Source organism: Trichosurus vulpecula, chromosome 4 (genome assembly GCF_011100635.1).
Source record: "Trichosurus vulpecula isolate mTriVul1 chromosome 4, mTriVul1.pri, whole genome shotgun sequence".
Lineage (NCBI taxonomy): Eukaryota > Metazoa > Chordata > Mammalia > Diprotodontia > Phalangeridae > Trichosurus > Trichosurus vulpecula.
Window position 1 is genome coordinate 63,121,886 of NC_050576.1, and position 25,345 is coordinate 63,147,230.

Sequence of the window (25,345 nt, forward strand, 5' to 3'; positions counted from 1 at the left end):
TGCACACACATACACATATATGTATATATTTACATTTGTACATATTTACACATATATATTCTCTGATACTCAAGACACATTGGGAATTGATAATATAGGTATATGTACATTATCAATTCCCTGTGTGTCTTGAATATCAGATAAATTGTGACCAAGATTTTCCCCTACAAAACTGTTTCCTATCTCATTCTAACTGTACTAATTTTGTCTGTACAATTTTTAAAAATTTTTATGTAAAGTCCATTTTGTTTCCTGTGATCCTCTCTATCCCTCATTTTCTATATGATTGAACAAGTATTTATTGAATTATCATTTAACCAGTAGAGCTGGGGGGTTGAGAAGAGAGGATAAGAAATGGTCCCTACCCTCAAGGATCTTACAGTCTATTGGGGGAGACAAGGCTTCCATACATGAAACAACTAGAACCATTTACTATGGTACAGAGACTATGTGTCAGAGACTATATTGCTATGGGAGGTCAGAAAGAGCTAAAGCAGCTAGGGGAATCTATTTAGATGAGATGGAAGACTTGAGATGGGCATTTTGGGTGGAGAAAAAGCATGATCAAAAGTGTCTCTTTCCATTTCTTTTTAGCATTTCTATACGATAGCCAGAAGGGGCTTGGTTGCCTCTAAGATTTTTGTTGATTAACTTTTTCAATTTAAATTTTTATAATTTTTCCATTAAAAATTTTATTGTGTATTTTTTAAAATGTCACCTTCATTTCCCAATACATCCTTCCCCCTCTCTCCCAGAGGAGAGTTGTTATTTATTCGTTTTATAACTGACAATACAGTCTAGCCATGAAATTCAACAGTGGTTGACTTAAATCAGTGCAGGTCTCATAGATGAATGGCAGAAGGTCTAAGAGAAATAGACTATCCTCTTCTTGTTGTACGTTGGTTTTGGTGGGCATCATTTTGCTGTGGTTAGTCTACTGATAAAGGGAATTACAAAGGACAGTGGGAATGACTAGCAGAGGGAAAGGAGTAGCAGTAATAAATGGAGAGGCAGAGGACAATGGAAATCTTATAAGTTAAGTCCAATTCCTATGGCCAGTAGTGTTTGGGAATTTCAGTGAAAACCCATTACATCAGTGGTATTAGAAGATAAAACTAACAGCCATATACTAGTTTGTAAGAAAGAGAGACATCATGCAACATGGCATACGTGAAGAACATGACCTGTAGATATGACCAATTAAAAATTATAACTCCCATTTATAGTGATTTTGAGATTTATAGGCGTTTTCCTGACAACTACCCTTTGTGAAGTACAGTCATTTCAATGCCTTGGGCAACTTTCAAAGACTATAAGTAGCAGAAGAGTTGCTGAAGTCTGTTGTTGAGGGACTTTCCTCATTAGGAGGACCCTACACCCAATTTATTTAGGTCTAATACTCAACATGGGAAATTCCTAGTGTGGGAATTCCCTCCAACTCTTCCGCAAAGTACCCTCTTAGAGAAAGGCCTTAGGGCACTGAGGAGACAAATGGTCACGTAGCCAGTACGTGTCAGAGGCCTAACCATCACATGATACAGCCTCTCATTAGAATATATAATCATGCCAATTTTGTATATATAATAATCATGCCAATTTTACAGATGAGTAAACTGAGACCAAAAGAGATTAAGTGACTTGCTCAGAGCCACACAGCAAGTTTCTGAAGTGGAATTTGGAACTCATGTCTTTGGAATCCTTATCCAGTGGTCTTTCCACTACCCTTTATCAACTCTACGATTAGATAAGACCTGCTATAAAACAGCATTTTATTGTATTTGTGAAGCAGAATTGGCATTGGGCCATAATTGGATGTCTTCATTTTTCAAGATAATCCCTTCTTCTTGAAATCCAAAACATAGGCAAAATGCAAAAAGGCAAAAAATGCATAGGCAAAAAAATATACAAGGTAACAAATCTATGGGTCATGGCTGCAAACAGTAACCAAAGAAAATAGTATACATCAAAAGGGACACAGTGAGGATGATTCACTGATACGGAGAAAAACGCCACCAATATCATCTTCCAATGCAGATGACTCCACCCAAAACTTCTAGTCCTTTTTCACAAAGTTGATTGAAGTGTCTGATCATTCTTCGATTTTTCTCTAACAAGTAGCAATTTAGTATATGTCAGCCCTGACAAGGAAAAAGCAGGAGATTGTGAATTAAACGTGAGCCTGAATGTTTCTAGGATCTTTCATGCAAATCCTTTAGAAAATACTAGAAAGAATTTCTATTTTGGACTGGAGCTGTGTTTTAGTTGGGATAGGGAACTCCCAGTGTGGAAACTCCCTCTGCCAATGCAGATCAGCAAGCCCTCTGCATGGGGCAGCTGGGTGGCACAGTCAGTAGATCACTGGCCCTGGAGTCACAAAGACCTGAGTTCAAATCTGGCACTTGACACACTTACTAGCTGTGTGACCTTGGGCAAGTCACTTAACCCCAATTGCCCTACCTTCCTCCCTCCAAAACAACAAACAAGCAAGCAAGCCCTCTGCAACTTATACTCTTGGAGAGCTGAGTGAAGCCTTGAGAGTTTAAGCCACTTGCCCTTGTCCCCAGACGGTATATGTCAGAGGCAGGACTGACCTCAGTTCTTCCTGACTCTCAAGTCTCTCTATTCCCTACAGCAAGCTATCTCTCAGTTATATGCTGACATCCAGCAAAAAATGTGTTAATTTTTGCAGATTACTTTCTTTACATACATTTTCTCTTTAGAGACAACAACCCTGAGAGGTAAGTAAGTATTAGGAATAAGGGTAAGACCAAGTTAGAGATAAGAGTAAGAAACTTGTCATTTCATTTGGTATAGATATGTACTAATGGTATTTTGGTATATTTTAAGTCACTGTTTTGTTTTTTACATCTCTATCATCTGGAATAGAACAAGTACTTAATAAATGCTTCTTGAATGGAACTGAAATTGATATACTTAAGCTATATGGTCCATTGGTTCAATGAATGCTTGTTGATTGGCTTTCCAATCTATTAGTTGGTATTTCTTCAACATTGACAATGCAAGACATTAGGAAAGGCGCAGTGGGAGATGTAAATAAGTGTAAGATTTGTCCCTGTCTTCAAAGAGCTTACAATCCATCTCTTTGGGGAACTAGATATCTGTGCAGGAGAAATAATATTAATCCTAAAGATATGAATAAGTGACTAACAAATAGGACAGATACAAAATGTCACCGGAGTTCAAAGACTTTAGGAGGAAATGCTTAGGGAAGACTTCATAGAAGAGGTGGGGTACCTAAGCTGGGCAGGATTTTTGATAGCTGGAGAAGCAGTGGGAGGCCATTCCAAGCAGGAAGGCATGACATGAGTGGAAAAGGCCAAGGCGGAGAAACTGAGGCCTCGAGAGGTTCATTGTTTTCTCCAGGGTCATACTGTTAGTGAGAAGTGGAGCTAGGACTCAGACTGAGGTACCCAAGATTCACATTTCTGTGCTCTCTCTCTACGATTTCTCCCATAGGACCTCTGAACTTTATTGAGGTTGTTCTTTTCTCCCCAAAACAGAAATCACTGTTCAATGCTCCAGTGCTCAATGTTCCATTGTCCAGTGTTGGGTCAAGAACAAGCAGATGGTGAAATATTGCTACTCTGCCAGCATTCAGAAAACTCCACTCCCAGTGCCACAGGCACCTCATTTCTGATTTGCTTTAGTGTTTTCTAATATCAAGGGTTGTGGGCTAAATGTCACCCAGCTTCCTCTCATCCCTATTGGCTGGATGGTGTCTATTAAAACCCTTTGACTCCCTGGGCATATGTGGTTTTAACCCTTGGTCTATTTTGACTCTTTAGTGAACAAGTTCTATTTACTGTTTTGTGGCGTTTCCAGTGTCTCTGTTCTACCTGGGCAAATGACTACCCAAGAGACAAGATACACAGGAAGACACAATGCCCAACATCAGATGAGGGTGTTTCTGAAACTTGGGGTTTGGGGTTTTTTGTTTTTTTTCTTCCCCGAGAGCTTTGATCTTTTCACTGGCAAGCATGTTTGCAGCTGCTCTCGAACAGCTCAAGTTCACAATGAATGCAGGGCCTGGGAACCGGGGTCCTAGTTTGACTGTGGCCTCAAAGACTTGCTATATTTGGTTCCCTTTTGGCCTTTCCAGGAACATGGTGCAATTCCGCCTCAAACAAAACTTACATTTATTTCATGAAACTTAATCTCTCACCATCTCAAATCAATTCCACTACTAATCCCAGTCAAAATAGCTTTTTGAGACTGAAACCACCACTGTTGGTTTTGATTCTCACTGATTTCTCCCTTCTTCCCAGAAGAGACTAGAAAGTCCCTGCAGGTCAAAAAGCCTAGTTAGAATTCCTGCAATTTTGATGTGGTTTCTCCTCCTCTCCTATAGTCAGCTACCCAGATTTTGTCCAATCCCAGCTGAAAAAATATTTTTTCTTCACTCCTTGAAGAGTTACCAGTTGGTTTTCCATTTTGAAGTCATCATCTAGTCAATATTTAACATTGTTAGGGACATTTGAGTTGCACAGTGGATAAACCCTAGTCTTGAAGCCAGAAATACCCAAGTTAATAATTATCATCATTATTATAATGATAAATGATAATAAAAATAATAATATCTAATATTGCTATAGCACAGGATGATTTGCAAAGCACTTTACATTATCTTATTCAAACTCTACCTTTGACCACATACTGGCTGTATGACCACGGGCATCTCAGTGCCTAAGCAAACTCTTGAAGACTTGGACTTGTACAGAAGGTGCCAACCAACCCTCATCAAAGGAATTTCCTCTCTCTCTAGAATTCCCTATTTTCTTTAGTATTGTTATGATTTTTCTCGCACAGATATCTAGCTCCCCAACAAGACGGAGAGGGGGACAAGTCTTACACATCTTTGTATTTCACACTGCACCTACCCCAACGCTTTGCATTGTCAATGCTCGAGAAATAGTAACTTATAGATTGGATAGTCAACCAACAAGGATTGATCGAACCAAAGGACCATACAGCTTAAGCATATCAATTTTGGTTCAATTCAATAAGCATTTGTTAAGGAGTTGTTCTGTTCCATGAGCTAGGGATGTAAAAACAGAAACAAAGTAGTATATGCATAAACTTTAAAAGTTTATCTTTTACTAGGAGGGGCAGGGAAAACATTGATACAAACTAGTAACTATAAAATACACGGAAAATAAATGCAAAATAATTTTTCAGGGGTCTACAATTTCCCTGAGTGTGAAGACTAGCTCCCGCAGGCAATCTCATTAAAAACTCATTTAACGATTAAAAAACTTGGGGAGACTTGGAGAGATTGAGGGCAAGGACTGTCTTTTGCCTCTTTTTGTATCCCTGGTACTTAGCACAGCACTGGCACGTAGTAAGCCCTTAACAAATGCTTATTGATTGATTGATGTCACACAGCTGACGTTAGTGTCAGAGGTAGAATTTGAACTTGGTTCTTCCTGATTTCAAATCCAGTGCTCTAGCATTAATCATGCTACTTGCTATCATAGCTTACTATGGTGATCCCAGAACCATAGGGTCAGGATTTATTTGATTTCTGGAGCTTACAATTCTATCACTTTTTTATTTTAACTTAATATTGATACATTTAAATTTCCTGCTTGCATGTCCATTGTGTTCCTCAAGGGAAGTTAATAAATATTAATTGATTGGAATTGCTTTCATCTGGAAGCAATTTCAGTAGCGAGAGGGGGGGGGGGGCTTTTGCAGCTGGCAGCTTGTCCCCTGATACCAGGCAAATCTTTCACACAGTGGGTGTGGCCAGAAAGTAAATCTGTAGATGTTATCAGTTTCTAGCCCTGCCATTCCCACATAACCCACAAAGTTGGGGGTGGTGGGGGGGAGAGGGGGAGGGGAGAGAAACCATCTACACTAGCAAGCAATATTTATTAAATCCATCAAGACAAAAATTACCTTCTTGTGGTCTAGCTTCTGTCCCAGTTTCCCCACAGACCCGGCATACTCTCTATTTGGCCAGTTAAGATGCTTCTGAATTCTCATCTCAACAATACCTATTACCTAGCATGTTTCCTCCTAAAATCTCAAAAAACAAAAAGCTTTATCTACCACCCTGAAACCTAAAGAAAGAAATTTAGCTTCATTCTTGTGAATGAATTTTTAATGTTAAATTAAAGTTAATATTTGCATGGACCCTAAATTTGGGCATTCACCTTCTTTAGGGTAGGCAAAAATAAGTCCCTAGAATTGCCTTCTTCAAAGGGAAATCTTGAACAGTCTAAAAAGGGTCCCCCAATTTAAACAGGATGAAACATACAAACATATCCTTGCTGTAAATGGACGAGTTTTAGGGTTTTTGTGTTTTGTTCTATAAACCCCAAGAACGACATTCTTGTCAGCCACTTGCTAACTTCATTTGGGCCAGAAGCATGCACCTTTTGGGATAAGCATGAATGGACAGCTCCGTCACAGTTAGGAAGGCATCCTTAGCAAAGCAAGGAAACACCAGAGGTGAGAGATTAAAAAACACCTCGACAGAGGAAGTTCCTTGAGGAAAGAGACTTACCTTTTGGGAGATTTCTTGCCTATCGATGGGGGAAAAAAGAAACAAATGTCATTAATGAAAGTGGGTCAGAAAATAATACCAAGATGCATCATACTTTTATTAAGGAAGACTTCAGAGAGATTCCCCTCTTCCATCTCCAACTAGTTTTTAAAATTCAACTCAACTAAACCTTTACTAAGTCTCTACTCTATAGACAATGCTATGCCTGGCATATTTTTCTTTTTAAGCTTACTGGTCAGAGATATTAACGCCGAGACCTCACAAATGTGATCTAAATGTTAGTACCATTGTCAGAATTTGACTGTGGCTAATGATGAGTGAGGGGGTAAGTCTGAAGTCAGAAGACTTGAGTTGAGTCCTTAAGCAAGTCACCCAATTGTTCTGGGTCTCGTCTGTAAAATGAGAAGATTGGACTTGTTGAAAGACTTACTAGCTGTGAGACTCCTTCATTTGGAGTCAAACCCTGCCTTTGCTCCACGCTCCCTGAGTGACCTTGGGCAAATCACTTAATCTGTCTATAGATTTCTCATCTATAAAATGAGAGAGTTGGACTAAGTTGTCTCAAGCTCTAAATCTCTGATCCTTTGGAACCAACTCTTGCTCTAGGCATAACTTAAACTTTTTTGGTATCATGGAACCCTTTGGCAGTCCGTTAAGAACTACGAAAGCCTTCTCCAAATCATGTTTTAAAATGCATACAATAAAATAACTTCTATAATACAAAATAATATAATACAATAAAACAAAAGAAAAATGCAAAAAGGAATACAAAAGAAAAAATTATTTTGAATAAATATTTATTTTTTCCCATGAAGGTTAGTGGATCCCCTGAAATCTATCCACAGAACATTTCAAGGTCCATGAAACCTAGGTTAAGAACTCTTGCTCTAGGGGAAGCTGGAGCAAAAAGATCTTTGTAGAAATACAGGGAGAAAATTTCTTCTCAACACGCATTTTGTTGATAATGTGGCTCAGGTGCAAATAATAAACTCATTCAAAAAGCAACTATTTTGTTGTTGTTCAGTCATATCCGACTCTTTGTGACCCCATTTGTAGTTTTCTTGGCAAAGATACTGGAGTGGTTTGCCATTTTCTTCTCCAGTTCATTTTACAGATGAGGAACTGAAGCAACAGGGTAAGTGACTTGCCCAGGGTCACACAGCTCGTAAGTATCTGAGGCCAATTTTGAACTCAGAGAAATGAGTCTTCCTGCCTTCAGGCCCAATGCTCTGTGCACTATGGCGCCACCTAGCTGTTCCATCTACTATTTTATGGTAACCCAAATTACCTATGACTTCTGTGATTTTTCTAGGCTTCTCTTCATTACCATAACTGTAACTAGTCTAACTGCTATTGGGTATTGGGGATAAAGAGACAAAAACAAAAGTTTCTGCCCTCAAGAAGCTTAAGCGAGAGGCAAAGATCAAACTAGAGATATGATGTTATGGGTAGAAAAAGCACTAACAAAAGTGTATAACTTTCTGCTTTTCTACTGCATCAAACCTGGCTTACAGCTGGCCTCTCACTCACATTAAAATGTGAGCTCCTCAAGTTTTTATTCCTACTGCTTTGTACCTAATAAGCATCAAATAAGTGCTTTTTCATTCATTCCAAATTTTATGTTGCCTGTTTTTACGTGCTTTTCTCTCAAGTAAAAAACAGTGAAAGCTACACCTGTACAGCAGTAAGGGCCAGTCCTATAGAGAGCGCTTATTTTTAGAGAAAAGGGAACTAAGTGGGTATGTGTTTAGTTTCAAGCCCTATTCTCATCCTGTGCATTGGTTCATGTGGAAAACTCTCCCAACCACAAAACATACACAACACGGCATTAGTTTGAATGAAGGCGAGTGGTGGATTCAGGCCACATCTGGTTGGGGATTTAAGTTTTTATTCTGGTTCTGTCATTATGCAACCAAAGAAAGTTGTCCCTAAAGCCCTTCTGCCTCAGTGATGATAAGAGGTATGAGCTCTGACTTGTGCAGACACTCAGCCGGTCCTTGTGATACAGGCGACTGAAAAGCATGCTCCAATCCACCACATCCCCTTCTTACTACTGTATAAAAGGCAACCAGCTAAGCAAAGGTTAAGGGGGAAAGTATGCTCCTGGTACCCTCTGATGTTCCGTTCTCATTGTGGACTGGGCAGCAAAAAGGAAACTATTACTGAAGCTGCGGTGTTCCCTCCTAGTGGGAATGTGCGTGGAGGGGAGAGGAAGGGAAATGATCCCAGGTCTAGATCTCCAGGATAGGTCAAGGGCTCTGGCTGGAGCTCTGAAGGGTTGTATGGAAATTGAGCCTTTCTATTAAGTTTCCACACTTGGACCTCTCTCCTTTCAGCTTCTCACATTCCCTTCCCAAGTTTCCTCAGCACTATCAATTCTCTTAGACTCCTCAGACCTTTTCATCACCTTCTCTGTCCCATCAGGTCCTTTCCTCTCTCAGTCAAACTCCTCTTTCCCCTAACTCCCTGCAGAAGGAAGAGGAGAAGGACAAATTCCCAGAATTTCCACATTTCCTTATTCCCTGAACCACAGAGTGTTTCTTTTTTCTTCACAGGAAAGCGATGTTATAAACTAGCTAAGTTCCCAGGTTAGCCATAAGATAACTGAAATATCATATATTTGCAACATAACCATTCACTATGTTTTTCATTGCACATATACCATATTTCAGTTACATTTTTATTGAAATAACCACCTTAGATCTAATTTGCTAACTGCCATTTGCAACATTTTTGTTATGAAGAAAACTATTTTCAGTTCCAAGCAATTTGCTTGGAAATAAACTCTTGAAAGTCTAGCCTATTAGTAAATTGGGACTGCCTATGTTAGAATTCAACTCAACAAATATTTATTGGGCACCTACTATGTGCAACACATTTTAAGTTCTGTGGAAGGGAAGGAAAATGAGTAAGATGTGATCCTTGTCCTTAAGGAGGTTATAATCTAATGGGGAGCATTTTTTAAAATTGTAATTGTGACTTTATGGTAGTCCTAACTACCTATGAATTCTGTGATCTTTCTGGGCGTCTCTTCTCTTCGTTGGCATAACTGTAGCTAGTTTAGCTGTTATCTGTTTCCTGTTTGCCCCCACTTTGAAATTCCCACAGCGGTGGCACGTCAATCATCATGCTATCCGTCTGAGATCTTGTACAGAAATGACTCTGGGGGAGAAAACTGAAAAAAACAACAACCTGCCACCTTTCTCATTACTGCCAATTTCAACCTTGGCCAAACTCCTTGCTGGATAACACAGGCTAAGATTGTTCTTGTGAGATTGATATGTAAGTGATGGAAATGCAGAAGTAAAGCACCTCCTTATTCAAAATCCTTAAAAGCTATCTAGGCAAAGGTTACTTTGGGGGTCCATGAAGTGCTTTAAGAGGACAACCTGTTGCCAGAAGAAAAAAGAGAGCCCCTCAGACAATACATGGAAGCTCCCCACTCCTTTACCCTTTTTATTCTGGGTTGCAGGAGGCATTGAGAATTGATAGAGGCCTATGAGATCATAGGATCATAGATTTAAGGCTGGAAGAACCCTTGACGATCATCTACTATAACCTGATCATTTTCGAACTGGATCATAAATTTAGATCTGGAAGGGTCCTCAAAGATCGTCTAATCTAATCTCTCTCCCTCCATTTCATAAATGAGGATCCTCAGTCCCCAAGCAGTTAAGTGAATTATCCAAGGTCACAAAGATAACATGTAGCAGGTCTGGGATTTGAACTAGAAATGGTATTTGAACCAAGATTCCAATTCTAAGCCTAGCATCTGGTCCAGCCAACCATTCTGACCCATGTTGGTAGGTGTAGGGTGGGCAATGGTGGGGACTGGTGGATGTGATCTCCTCTGGTGAAGAATTCCATAACAATCTTCCTTCCTGTGGCCTCCCTTGGTCTATACCTGAAGGCAGGTTCAGGATGAAAATCCTGATCAAAGCTGATAACAGTGAACACATCAATCTGGATGTCTGAGATGCATTTAGTAGATTTGTAATTATCCAGAGTACTACTCAACTTCCCTCTCAACATGACTGAAAAACTTGCCCAGAGTATCCTATGCTTGCATTTTGGACCATACCATGAGTGACCTGGGGGACCTTCAAAGACCCCTGACAGCCTGTGGACAACAAGTGGGAATCCACTAACCAAAAATTACTTTTAACAGGTAGAATTCTGTGATTAGGACTGATTAATGAATTAGATATTGAAGAATTTCAAATAATAACTCTCTGTGAAGGCAGCATTTACCAAAATAAAGATTGCTGAGCAGTGGATGACCTGTGCTCACCAATGGACCATTTGGGGGCCTTCATGCCTTTCTTTTAAATAAACAATTTAATTTCACTATCTTATATTTTTTTCTGCTAACAGGGGTTAGGTGATCTGTTATTAAATCCGATGACAGAAATATTGAAAGTGATTTATTTTTAAATAGATCATGCGTTTAAAAGTGTGATTTCAAAGTTAACAGGTTTAGCTAACACTTCAGGTTGTAACACTTACAAGACAAGAGACGAGTCAGAGCTATGGGGGTGGTACTCAGATTTTTTTTTCTTTTTTGGTGGCTTTCAACTTCTGAGCTGGTATATCTGTCCCCACCCTTCTGCCTTCTTATCCAGGCATCTTTTTCCTCCCAGAGAGGCAAGGTAGCAGGGAGGTATGGTACTACCAATACACTAAAGTCAGTATTTCTTCATCCACCAGCCCAATGAGTCCAGAACAAAATTCAGGACTTGGCAAGAAAAAACATCTGGAATTGGCTAGCACTTTCCACAGAATATATTCTAGTGGTATTTGGTCTTTTAAGGTAATGAGGTGAATCCAATGAACAAGAATGAGCAAGAATCCAAGTGTTTAAATTCAATATGTTCACAATAGAACTCATTATCTTTCCCCCTAATACCCCACCCCAAACCTGTTACCTTCCTCATTACCATAAAGGTCAACACTATCCTCCTAGTCCTTTAGGTTCACAACCTAGGAGGCATCCTGGACTCCTCACTATCTCTCACTCCCCATATCCAAGCTATTGCCAAGATCTACTGATTCCACCTTTGCAATATCTTCTGAATATGCCCCCTTTTCTCCTCTGACACAGCCCTCTCTCATACCTCAGGCCTCATCACCTCACACATAGACTACTGCAATAGACTGCTGGTGGGTCTCTTAAGTCTCTTTCCACTCCAATCCAGCCTCCATTCAGTCACTAAAGTGACTTTCCTAAAGCATATGTCTGATCATGTCAAGCCCCACTACTCAATAAAATTCAGTGGTTTCCTGTTGCCTCCAAGAACAAATACATAATGCTCTGTTTGGCACTCAAAACCCTTCATCACCTAATCCCCTCCTACCTTTCCAGTCTTTTTACATCTTTTTCCCCAACACATACTTTTCAATCTAGTGACACTAGTCTCCTGGTTGTTCCACAAACAAGACACTCCATCTCCCAGCTTGGAACATTCTAACACTCTCCCTCCTCCAATCAGACTACTGACCTCCCTGTCTTCCTTTAAGTCCCAACCAAAATCCTGCCTCCTAGAAGAAGCCTTCCCCAACCCGTCTTAATTCCAATGCCTTCATTTTGTTAATTGTTTTCTATTTATCCTGTATATAACTTCTTTTGTATACATATTTGCATGTTGTCTCCCCTATTAGATTGGAAGCACTTTGATGGTGGAGACTTGTCTTTTGCCAATTTTCATATCCTCAGTGCTTAACACAGCACCTGGTACATAGTAGGTACTTAATAAATGTTATTCAATTGAATTGAAAATTGAATTGAAATGGTCAGCCATTTCAACTTTGTTCTCTCTTCCATCAATCAGTTCCCTTGTCCTCTTGTCCTTAGCCTGGTAATCCTCAATATGAGGTAACCTCCACCATCCATGATGTTTGCTCCTGATCTGGAACCCCTTAGGATTGCTAGAGAAAGTTATGAAAACCTGATGATTGGGTGCATTGCAAATTTAGGCTCTCTAATCTCAACTGGGTTCTCTCTCACTCAGGCCTGAATATATTCATAAAGTATGAATCAGATGTTAGGGAATTTTCCTGCATGAATAGGTCATTAATAAACTCCAGATTAAGCCAAAGATCATATTAATTTGTCAGGCTGCCACTGACTGGAGCAATAAGGACAGGCTTAGAAGGTGTTGTCAAAGTGCCCTGTTGCTGGCTTCCTGACCTGGAACTTTTAAACTCTTAGATTAGATCTAGTGGTATATACTGCCTTCTCCAGCAAATTTGCCCTACAATTATTACCTCTCTCTCTCCAATCCTTAATCTCTCCCTATCTACTGATTCCTTCCCTGCTGCTTTCAAATGCACCCGTTTGACTTGTCCGAAAAAAAGAAAAAAAACTTCACTAAACCCTTTAGCCACCATTCTGTATCTTCTCTCTCTCTCTCAAACTCCTAGAAAAAGCTATCTACTACACAGTCATTGCTTCTACTTCCTCTCCTCCCTCTCATCTCTCAACCCCCTAGCAATCTTTCTGGCTTCTGATCTTATCACTCAACTCTTACTAATGTTCTCTTCATTGCGAAATCTAGAGAACTTTCCTCAATCCTCTACTTTCTGACCTCTCTGCAGTATTTGACACTGATGACTACCTTCTACTCCTAAATACAATCTCTTCACTGAGATTTTGAGACACTGCTCTCTCTTGGCTCCCCTCCTACCCATCTGATCATTCTTTTGTTGAATCATCCTCTACATGATGCGCCTAGCCTCAAATGTGGATTTACCCTGAAGGCTCTCTCCTACTCACCCTTTTCTTTTCTCTCTCCAGTCTCTCACTTGGTGACCTTATCAGCCCTCATGTATTTAGTTGCATGCAGATGACTCCCATATAAGTAGATTAACCCCAGTCTCTCTCCTGCCTACACTAGACTTAGGCACTCTAATCTCAACTGGGACCAAAAAGTTCCTACTGCATTCTTTAAACTAACTGTCCTGTAGGCCTCTGAACCTCATATGTCCAAATCAGAACTAAATAATGTTCATATCTAATCAATTGCCAAAGCTTGTTATTTCTACTTCTGCAATATGACTTACATCTGTCCCCATCCCTCCATCCACATACCACCACCTTAGTTCATGCCTTTACTACTTCTCACTTAAATTATTCCAATAGCCTCATAATTAGCAGCCTTGCATCAGATCTCTCCCCATGCCAGTCTACCCACTACACAACTGCCAAAGTGATTGTTGCAAAGAAAGTTCAGACCATGTTACTCTTCTCCTCAGTAAACTGCAATGGCTTCCCATTGCCTACAGGATCAAATAGAAACTCCTCCTTTGGAATTTTGAAGCCTTTCCCAACCTAGCTCCCCAGCATTCTTTTACATAACTGGCCTTCACATATCCGATGGTCCAGCCAAAAATGACTTATTGTTCTTCACACAAACACCCAATTTACCATCTCTTTCCCTTTTCATTGGGGGTTCCCAATGCCAGGCATGCACTCCTCTCTCACTTCTACTTCTCAGAATCCCTAGTCTCCTTCAAGACTCAGTTCAAGTGCCATCCTCTCCATGAGACTTTTCCTGACTCTCCATGCTGCTAATGTCATCCCCCTCAAAAAAAAATCACCTTGTACCTATTTTATGTATAACTATATATTTATACAATTTCTCCCCAAGTGGAATGTAAGCTCCTTGAAGGCGGAGACTGTTTCACTTTTGGTTTTTTGTATCCCTAGTGCCTAGCACATAGTAGGTCCTTAATAAATGCTTGTTTATTGATTGTTCTCATAGTTAGTAAATGGCAAAGCTGGTATTCAAACGCAGGTCTTTTGACTCTAGTTCCATTACTCTGTTTACCATACCATAATGAAGCAATACCTTTAGAATTTGTTAAACCATTTTGTTTTAGATTTTTCCTATATACTTAGAAAAGTAGCATGGTACGAGGCAGTGATGTCAAACTCTAATGGAAAAGGGGCCCAGTAATCCATACATAAGGATCACTGTGGACCACTTATTGACTTAGTTTTAAAATGTGATATTATTTATGTTTTATTGTATTTCTATTTATTTTGTTAAATATTTTCAATTAATTTTAATATGATTTGGCCCACATTCAGGAGTATTGGGGACTACATGCAGCTAATTGGTCTCATATCTGATGCTTCTGGAGTAAGGGATGGAAAGTTTACCTCAAAGCCAAGAAAATCCAGATGGAAGTCCCATCTTTGACAAGATTGGCTGTATGACCCTGAACAAGTCACAGCTCAGTGTTATAGGCAGAGAATTTGCTGACCTGCATTGGCAAAAGGAGTTTCCTATGCCAAAGTTATCACAGGTCCAGTTTTTGTCCCTATACCTACCAATCATACTATTATTTGAATATCAAATATTGATATTTGAAATTTTCCTATCCTCCAATAACTTCCATGAAGCAAGGGACTGTTTCTTGTTTTATCTTGGTATCTCCCAATACCTTGCCTAACATGTTTCCTATATAGTAGGCCCCTAATTAATATTTGTTGAGTTGAATCCAATCTCAATGGCTTCTCAGCATGAAAATGCAGGAAAGCAAGTTCTAGGATTGTGTATTTTCCAGCCAGAATGTTCACCAGGTATACACTAAATAAATTGCTTCATGCAATTGACTCGTTCTAAAAATTATGAGTGTGGGGGTAGGGCACTTGAAGTTCTATTTCCAAGACCAAATGATCTTTACAGAACCTGAAGCTGTGCGCACTTCTCAGTTGAGACTTTATCTGAATCTACTGTGGTCAGTTTCTTAGGTGTTCATGTGTTTTCTTCTGTTGCATTTGAAAATTAAGGTAAACTTGGAGACAATGGTCTGAGCATGATGAATTTGTTAGTTAGGATAGCAGTAACCAATTTGGGTCAATGGCCTATCTCAATGACCAAAGACCCTGAGGTAGGGCTTAATATAATTTGGGGGAGTACAAGTTGGGTAGATGGGGAAGACAATGTGATTAACTACAGGGTAAACAACATCTTGGGAGTGGAGACAGCATGATTGGTTATTTTAAAGGAAGTGGGTGAGCACCTATGTGAGACTAGTAACCACTGCTCTCTAACAATTACAGAATGTTAATTGCTTTATGGGACCCATCTGTATCTCGCAGACCTTGTTAGTAGACTCTCTAGCGCCTAGGATTTGTTAGGGAGATAAGACCCTTCTTATTTGTACAAGGACAGGCAAGGATGAACGATGTTTCTTGTGGAAATATACCAAATTAGCTTGTAGGCCTTTAAAGATAAGGTACAATAGATAACAGTTTTTCTGTTAATTATACCTTTAAACTAACTCAAAGCAAGGTGGCTTTAAGAGAAGCAGACGCAATTATAAAATTAGTATGAATCAATTGCATCAGAGAATCAATACAGAAGAAAATAGCAGTGATAATAATTTTGATATTTTACTTCCTCTCAGTTTCCATAATCTTTTCTGATTTCCATATAGAAGATTAAATTCCCATACCTTTCTTTAGTCTTCTTGCCAGCCAGATGATAAATGCCAGCCCACAGAAAGAAGTGACTACAACCCCTAGAGGGATGAAGATAGGATTGTAGTTACCCTCTTTGATGGGTGATAGAATATTTCTTAACCCTAAAAGAGAAAACAACAGGACACGCATGATACAGTGATCATATTCTCCCTTGGTGGTATAAACATTCACATGTAAATACTCAGTGACCTCTAAAGTCCCTTTATCTCTAAATCCATATTCCTCTGGAGCACATTGTGTTTCCCTTGTTCCTATTTTGGAGACTTCTAATACTTTATAGCAGAGTTGATCAGATACGTAGGGTATGTATTTTCCACCTTACCTCCATATGATATATGAGGAAATTAAATCAGTCTGATGACACTGGTGACTCCATGATGGCAACAAGACCAGGAATCAGACTGGTCAATCCAAACTATTCTTTGCCTTCATTAGTGGGGTTTTAACCTGTGACCCATGAAACACTAGCCTTTCCAAGAGAGTTCTTTTCTAGGGATTCCTGGAAGAGAGATGTTTGATGGCTTCCGTATGTCATCACAGCATTGCATCAGAATTGGGAGCCAAGGGCATGAAGAGCAATAGGACAACGTACATGTCTTCAGATGCAACTGAGTGTCCAAAGAAAATGAGAGGTTCTGTTATTATACTACAAGCCATGTAAGTTAGCATGTCTGTATGATCAGGGACCGAAAGAAATTAAGTTGGGTCTAAAAGAAGTCAGGCAGCTAGTTAAGAGACATTTCATTGACTTTCCACTACTTCGGGGGAAGTTTTGATCCCCATCGATTCAAGCTTCTATAAATTGTTGCGGTGGCAGATAGAGTCAAGAGGACTTGAGCTGACATTCTGCCTCAGACATTTACTAGCTCTGTAATCCTGGGCAGGTCACTCAGTGTCTCTATGCCTTGGTTTCTTTGTGTGTAAACCAGAAATTATAATAGTACTTGCTTCACTTAATTATTGTAAGGATCAAATGAGACCATATATGTAAAGCACTTCGCAAACCTTAAAGTGCTATTATTATAATGAGCACGTGCTCTAAATTCCCCCGAGTACAATGAATGACAACCTGCTCCATTCTCTACTTGTTCTTGTCACTTAAAGGGAGCAAAAGGATGACTCCATAACCTCATCCTTTAGAAACTGTTAAGGGAAGCATTAAGAACTGCCCAGAGAAGAACACAGACTCACCAGCCATTTGTCTCTAGAAGCATCTTTGGGTGAATGTTTTGATATTCAAATTCTTGCTTTAGTCACTCAGGAATAAAAAATGGACCAGGATTGGAGAGGCATGGCGAGGGAAGGGGGGAAGTGACAAAGCAACAGAGAATTGGGGCTGGACCTGATGGAGCTAAGAGAAGAAAACTTGAGAAGTGTTTGTGTGTGATACCCCCAGCCCCAGGACAGCAGCCTCTGTCCCTCTCTCCAATGAGCAGACAGATACCTCAAGGTGATCTAGAATGAGTCATTCAAGTGCATTCTGAAAGCTTCTTTTAAGTGATAAGAAAGATCTGTGCTGACATCTCCCCTTAGTCAGCTTTCTCACAGTTTTCTTCCAATACTACTTAGCAATATAGGCTTACAACCTGCCTTTCCAGCCATATTTCACACTTGTCTTGTGTGTGGAATGAGTGAAGACCTCTCATAAAAGCAGACAAATTAAATAAATAGAAATAAGTAGGATAGTGAGTCCCATTTCTCTACTTAGACATTTTCCTTTCTGTAAAGCCATTTCTCTACTTAGATGTTTTCCCCTCCATAAGCTAAGCTAGTGACCGTAAGGCCCCCGAGGTTAAGAACAGGACACAGGATGCTCACATCCTGTGTATTTACCTAATGGCGAGAGGCCTGAAAGAAAGAAGGGTTGAGGTGAATAAGTCAGCAACCATAAAATCCTCTGAAAGTAAGGATAGGACACAGGATGCTCACCCCCTGTGTATTGACCCCAGGATAAGGGACCCTCAGCTCAGCATAAAAATGGATGAAAAGACGGAAAGCCAGGTGCAATGTAGACGTGCAAGACCAGTTAGGTATGAATGATGGGAGACAAGGTGTAAGGGTTCTGGGGATATCCGTCACAGATGTAAGGGTGATGGGAAAAGCTAGTTTGCTACAGATGTGAAGATGAAGTAACCAACAACTGCCTTCTGCCTGTCACAGATAACCAAACCATTTGTTCATTGTCATTGTCATTAAGATTGATTTATCACTTCAGATTGATTGGAGAATGGGATAAGAATGGTGGGAAGGTTATGTCCGTCACCTGCTTGTCAAAAATAACCATACTGTTTGTTCCTTGCCATTGTCCCTAGGATAGATTTATCACGTCCAGATTGTATCCTCAAAGCTTACATCTGCAAGTTAAGAGGAAGGAGGTTGGGAGGGGGAATTGCAGTTAGGGACCTATAGAAACACCCCAATTTTCTGTGTCCAGTGCGCTCTGACACTGAGAGAACCCCGGTGCTCCTGGTGTCCGAGTTGCCCTTTCCCGCGGGATCGTAATAAATTTTCCTTTCTACTTTCACCTTGAGATGCGTCTGTTTTTAATTCTTGGATTCGTAAAATTGTAATTCATACAAGTGCCTTCTAGGCACTTTTCATTCCATATTCATTCAACAAATAATACCTATTTGAGTACTACCTACTGTGCTATATGTTGGGGGGGACATAAATATGTATGAGAAATTGTTCCTACCCTCAAGTGGTTTATAGTTATGTAGGGAAGATGAAACATGCACAAATAACCATAAGGCAAGGCATGATGGGACAAGTGTAATCAGAGTGCTACAAAGCACTCTTAGAGTTCATTTCTGGATGAGACACAGGTTCTTGGATTTCAGAAAGGGTCCATGTACTTGGATGGGAAAAAATGACATCTTTATTTTCACTGAAATTTAGCACTTCCTTCAATTATGAACTTAAAATAAACTTTGGGGATCAGAGTATGCTCCTTGAAGGTAGAAATTGTCTTTCTTTTTGCTTGTATTTGTATTCCCAGCACTTAGCAAAATGCCTAGCACGTAGTAAGCATTTAATAAATGCTCTGTCATCTATGATCTATCTATTTATCTCTCTGTCTATCTATCTTTCTGTCTATCCATCTCATTTATCTTTAGCAATCTATTAAAGGGGTCCATGACACAAAAATTGTTAAGAACCCTTGAGTTGGTGTGATTGGGAAAGGCTTCTTGGAAGAAGTGGCATTTTGAGCTTAGCCTCAATGGATTAATATGGTCCATAGGTAGAGAATGGCAGCCGGAAGGACATGGAAAGGGAGATAGGACCACTATAGTTAGAGAGAATGACATGAACAAAGGCACATAGCCAGGGAAGCCCAAGATGTGTTCATGGAAATAAAATGCTTCTAGGCAGCTAGTAGATCATATGCTGTTCCTACAACTTGGGTTTTACTACATTTATTTTATTTGTTGCCAAAAGTATTTACTGACACAGACTTTTGATGGGAAGTGTTTAGTATATGTTAATATCTGGTGTGATACAGTTCCAGGGACAGACTATGCCTTCCAATGATGAGTCTAGTTAAATATAGAGATTCATCTCCAGTCAGAAACTGTTGGGAGAGCCCAGAGGCACCTGAGGCAGAAATAATTTAGTCAGATACTGGTCAAGCTAGAAGAAAAGAGTTGAAACATAGCACAAGAGAATCACTGAATTTCCTTGACTGGAGGGAGGAGACAGACAGACACTGAGAGAGAGAAAAAGATACAGAGAGACAAAGAAGAAGGAGGAGAAGGAGGAGCAAAATGGAAGGAGAAGGGAGAAGAGGGGAAGAGAGGGAAGATGAGTAAAGGTTTATGGAAAGGAAATTTCTTACAATGTATTTATGTAATAAAGAATATTTAATAATGGCATATAATAAATCATAATCAATTAATTTAATATCAAACATAATATACTTAATTTGGGCATATCAAGGCCAATTGATTAATCAGAGACTATATAATTCTAATAAGAAATAAGGAACTATCAAATATATTCTTTTATTGCCTTAGAATATGGGATGAGAATGGATAAAGAAAATCAACAGCAAGTGGAGAAATGACTGATCATTCAACCTAGGCTACAAGTCAGCATGGTTATTATTCAAATCCCCTCTGCACATAATAGGGTTTTATTGTCATAAAGGAAGTAACACCTCATTTCTGTCAGATGTTTTCCTAACTTTAATCGTCTCCCTTAAGCACATGTAACTGTGCGACTCATACTTAGCTCCAGCCCTTTAAATGCTGAAGGCGTATACATATATATTACACAAAGTAGTCATCTAATAAACTGCACTAAGCTTTTTGTGCACAATTTTATGTGGTAGGGGCTTCGAGGTAGGTGGCTAGGGGACATGCTGTGTTACAACTTCACTTTAAAATACATTGAAATAGACCACGACAATATTTTCAGTCATAATGATTTCTCAAAAGTGTTCTAACCACTTTCCTGTCCCAGCCAACACAACGTAGTTGAACTTAACCTTCTATACTCCCTGGAATTTAATCAGATACTGGTTAAGCTAGAAGAAAAAAGGCTGAAACACAGCACAATAGAATTGTTGGACTTCCTTGACTGGACAGAGTAAGAGAGAGAGAGAGAAGCAGATAAACAGACAGACAGAGATAGAAGGAGAAGGCAGAGGAGGAGAGGGAGGGGAAGGGGAGCAGGAGGCAGAGGAGGATTAGGAGGAAGAGGAGGAGGAGGAGAAAATGCAATAGGTTTCTTTCCCATATACCAGGGAGGATAGGTTCCTGATGGCAAGGTAGGAAATGGTGATTCCAAAGGATTCCAAAAAATTTACAAAGTTCCAGAAATAGTGAGGAGAGGAAAAAGACAGGCTTGGCCAAAGAAAATTGTCAGAGAGGGATATCTGGAACTGCCAACAAGCAAAGGAAGATGAAATTATCACTATATAGTCAAATAACCCAAACTTACCCCCCCAAAAAAGTATGTGTCAAAAAAAACAACAAACCGTGCTAAGCACTAATTATACAAATATAAAAATAAGATGGTCTCTCCTGTCAAGAAGCATACATTCTTCTAAGAAGTTACAATGTGTAAACAGGTAAATGTAGACTGGCTTATTTGAGGAGAAAGTAACACCTCAGGAAATTGGAAAAGGGAAAAAAAACTTCCCTTTTGTAAATAATGCATGAGCTTCACACTGAAGGAAATGAGGAATTTCAAAAGGCAAAACACATTCCAGCCCTGAAAGAAGCGCAAAGACAGGTCATGGAATGCCAAAATCAAAAAATAGTATAGCATACAGTTCAGCAGGACATAGAACACATCTAAAAAAGCATCCATTATAAAGTAAGCCCTTCAGATGCTAAAGGTGAGAGGTCAGCCAGGTTGACCATGAGGGTTGTAATTAATACATAATTCCTCAATGTCTACTCATCCATATTGCCCAACATGTAGTCACAAGTTACATCTAAGCAAAGTGACCTACCTTCACATACTGGCTTTGGAGATGACCAGTTTCCAGATGTTTCACATGTAGTTTCCACATCACCTATTAAGGACATTCCCTCTGAGCAGTGGAATGTACACTTGGAGCTGAAATTGAAATATCCCAGGGGGTGAGTACAATTCATAATTCCCAGTTCTGGTGTCATCAAAGGCTCACAGTAAGTCCCTGCAACAAAAAAAAAGAAAACACTTATGTCATCTGGCAGAGACTTTCCTATGATTTATGGGTTTCAATATAAAATTGCCCAGAGCAAATTTGAAATTTACTTAACCTGTTTCTTTATCTATAAAATGAGGAGGTTGAACTACATGACCTCCATCAACAATCTTGCTCATAAGCTCTGGACTTAACATTACTTATTGGATATTTCTTCTACTGAAATCCTCCTGTGATCCTAAATCCTCTCTGATCCTAAATCCTTCCAGTCACTTTTCCATGCTCCCCACACCACCTCCACTGTTATTCACTCCCTGTCATTTACCCCCATTTGGAGAATAGGAGTAGGAACTATTCTATAGTCAGGAGAAGAAAAACACCTTGGTGAGGGAAACACTAAAACAGAAAGGTAGGCTTCTGCCCCAGTGTATGTCTTTACTTTCTTGGTCAAATTTGATGAAATTATCTATACTTTTTTTTGTTTTGTTTTGTTTTGCAATACCTTTATTTAAAGGTTCTATCAAATATTCCTGCTATTTTGATTAGTCTTTTGAGGGAAGGGAAGGTGGTAAGCAAAAGCAGCTCATTTGTCTGCAGAAATTACATCTGTGCTCTTTACATATTCATTCACTTAAATGATATATTTGAAGCTGAAGGTGCTGTCACAGGAGAGGCGTTTTCCTTTGCATCTCCCACACAAATCCTGACGATGATGTCTTTTGGGATCAACATGGCGAAGTTTCACTGAGCAGGAGCATCTTGTCTGTTTACAACTTTGACAAGCAATATCCTCCACTCGGTATGGGTTGTAAGACTTCTGACAAGTTCTGCAAAACTGCTTGAAGTAGACCTTATTGGTACCCTGCACGCACCACATATATGCACTTTCCCAACGGATGTTGCAGTCTTTGCAGTGATAATAGCCGTATTTCTGCTCTAAGAACTGGAAGCGCAGCCGCACCTTGTTCTGCCCCCGGCTCTGCGGCTGCGGGCCCTCGGCCTCCACCTTCTCCGGCTCCTTGGGCTCCTCGACGGGCTCTCTGTCCTTCAGGCCGTCGGGCCGGGGCGGCTGATCCTCCCAGGTAGCTCGTACTGTGGCCTGGGCCCGGCCTCCGCCGCCCTCCTGGGGCTCGGCCTCAGCGCGTCCGCCGCACCCTCCCCGCGCTCGGGCTCGTGGCGGAACATGTGACACTGCTGACTAACGACAACATGCAAAAGATGCCTGCCCAGCGTGCAAAGCTTGCTTTCATAAACAATGCTTCAGGTCAGACTGCCCCAAGTGCCTGAGGATCCAAGCTCGAAAGAAACTTTTATAGAGTTTGCCCTCTGTGGCAACTTGAAACCAAAAATATTGTCTGTATGACTGCAACCCCCCACATATATTAGGGAAGCTGTTAGGTTTGCCTATCACTGGACTGGTAATGTTGTTTCAGACATTGTATGCTGTGTATAAAGAAATGAATTTGCTAAGCACTGTATTCCTTTGTATATATTTAACGTTTTTTTTTTTAAATACATATACTTGGCTATCCAAGGTGAGGGCTTTGTTACTACTAATAACTTGATTTAAAAAAAATGAATATTAGGGAGAATTTCCGGTGGTATTGACTTTTTTGCTGCTAAAAGATTTTTTAAAGAGTGTTTTGATACTTCTTAAATTGTATTTGGACAGTTCTAGTTTTGCTGTTTATACAAAGTACAGTTTCAAAATGATTGGGCCTCTGTTTTTAAAAAGTAAGTTTTAAATGTTGGGATAAATTGCTGAACTTCTCTTCCTCAAAAACCTGATTACATGAAATTGACTAGATACTGTTTTCATTAAAATAAATGCAATATCAAAATTTTTTTTTCTAGAGACTGCTCTGAAACCTCTGCCTCCTGGATACCTATGTACCACCTTTAACTCATTTAAATTCATCTTTACCCAGTCCAGTGGTCCTTTCTCTGTCTTCACCCTTCTTCAGATTTTGGAAACATTTGACGTTGCTGACTTGCTAATATTAATTTCTCCATTGGCTTCCATAACACCAAACTCACCTGGTTTTCTTGTTACCTTTATGACAGCTTTCTCTGTTTTCTTCAATGACTCTACCTCCTCTTTATCCCACCCTGTACATATAAGGCATTACCCAAGGCGCTACTCTTGGCCCTCTTTTCTTCTCCTTGTAACTTCTCATTTGATGATCTTATTTGGTCTCACAACTGTAATTATCATCTCTATTTTGATCACTCCTAAATCCGTACATCCATCAACAATCTTACTCGTAAGCCCTGGACTTAACATTACTTATTGGATATCTCCTCCACTAAAGTCCTGCTGTGATTCCTCAACATGTTGAATGCTATTTTAGTGAAATACAAGCTCTTGTAGGTCCTTCCCCGATGAAAAAGCTTTCAGTCTGAGCCCAGGATAGACTATGCATATGTTGTCCAAGGTCCAGCTCAGCTGAATTTATAGACATTTTCACCAAACTATAGAACAATGAAATCTTCTACCATAGCAACAATTAAAAGCATCTGATATCATAGAAGGCTTGCCATCTGTGACAATGGAGAGAATGATCTCCTTTCTAACCTCTCACTCTTAAATTCCCTGACTTTGTTTCAGTCTTTTTCCTCCCCACTCACCCTTGCCTCTTCATTTCTAATGCCTTTTTTTCTAAAACCATCTACTCTTTATTTATCTTGTATACACTAATTTATGTATATGGTGCCTTCTCCACTAAAATGTAAGCTCTTTGAAGGCAAGAACCATTTTTTTCTTTTTCTCTGTATCCCCATTTCTTAGCACTTTGCCTAGCACCTACTAAGCACTTAATAAATGTTTATTGATTGATTGGAGAGAGTAATCCCACCTGCAAAATCATGAATCTCTCAAATACTGAACAGCTCAAACATAGATGCCCTGTTAACATTCAAACTCAACACATTCAAATTCCCTTTCAGCGCCCTGGCCCCCTCCCCTCAAAAACTCCTGTTTTTCCTTACTTCTCCATTGCTGTTAATGGTATCATCATTGCCCAGATTTGGTCTCCTTATCTTTAACTCTTTGCTGTTCATCAACCTACTGTATTCTACCTTGGTCAGGCCACATTGACTTTATTGTTTTGGGTCTGGACATAATATTTTAGGAAAGACAGTGACAGGCTGTTGAGTGTCCAAAGAAGGGCAGCTAAGTTAATAGAGAGGAGACCTTGAGATTGTGCAATGTTAAGATTAATTGAAGGAATTGAGAAAGTTTATCCTGAAGAAGAAAAGACTAGAAGGAAGGCATAATAGCTCTTTTCAAGTATTTTAGGGCTGCCACTTGAAATGGGCATCAGACTTGTCCTGCTTCGACCCAATAGGATGCAGACTTGTTCTAATTGAACTCAATAGGGATCAGACTTGTCTTTGGACCCCAGGGTAGAACTAGGACCAATAGGTAGAAGTTGCAAAGAGATAGATTCAGGCTGGAGGTAAGGAAAAACTTCCTGCTGATGAGAACTATCTGAAGGGGGAATGGGCTACTTGGAGAGATAGGAACTTCCATATTCCTGGATGTCTTAAAAGAAAGGTTGCATGATCCTTTGTTGGGGATATCATAGAAGGGATTCTTGTTCAGGTACAGCTAGGACTAGGCAGCCACTACAGTCCCTTCCAACTCTGTCGTTATGTGATTCTGTGATGCTGAGACACCAGAGGGTTTGAG

The 25,345-nt window shown here is 39.8% G+C and overlaps 1 protein-coding gene across 1 annotated transcript in view; it reads right to left on the minus strand.

The window, feature by feature from the left end:
- Positions 1-1,753: 1,753 nt before the first annotated feature.
- Positions 1,754-25,345, minus strand: part of SELL (selectin L) — a 39,766-nt gene continuing 16,174 nt past the window's right edge. Inside the window, exons 7-10 of the mRNA XM_036753340.1 lie at positions 21,478-21,663; positions 15,992-16,120; positions 6,530-6,548; positions 1,754-2,138 (exon numbers count right to left, since the gene is read on the minus strand). Coding sequence (XP_036609235.1) covers positions 2,123-2,138; positions 6,530-6,548; positions 15,992-16,120; positions 21,478-21,663 — 350 coding nt within the window. The 3' untranslated portion in view covers positions 1,754-2,122. The remainder of the gene's footprint in view (positions 2,139-6,529; positions 6,549-15,991; positions 16,121-21,477; positions 21,664-25,345) is intronic.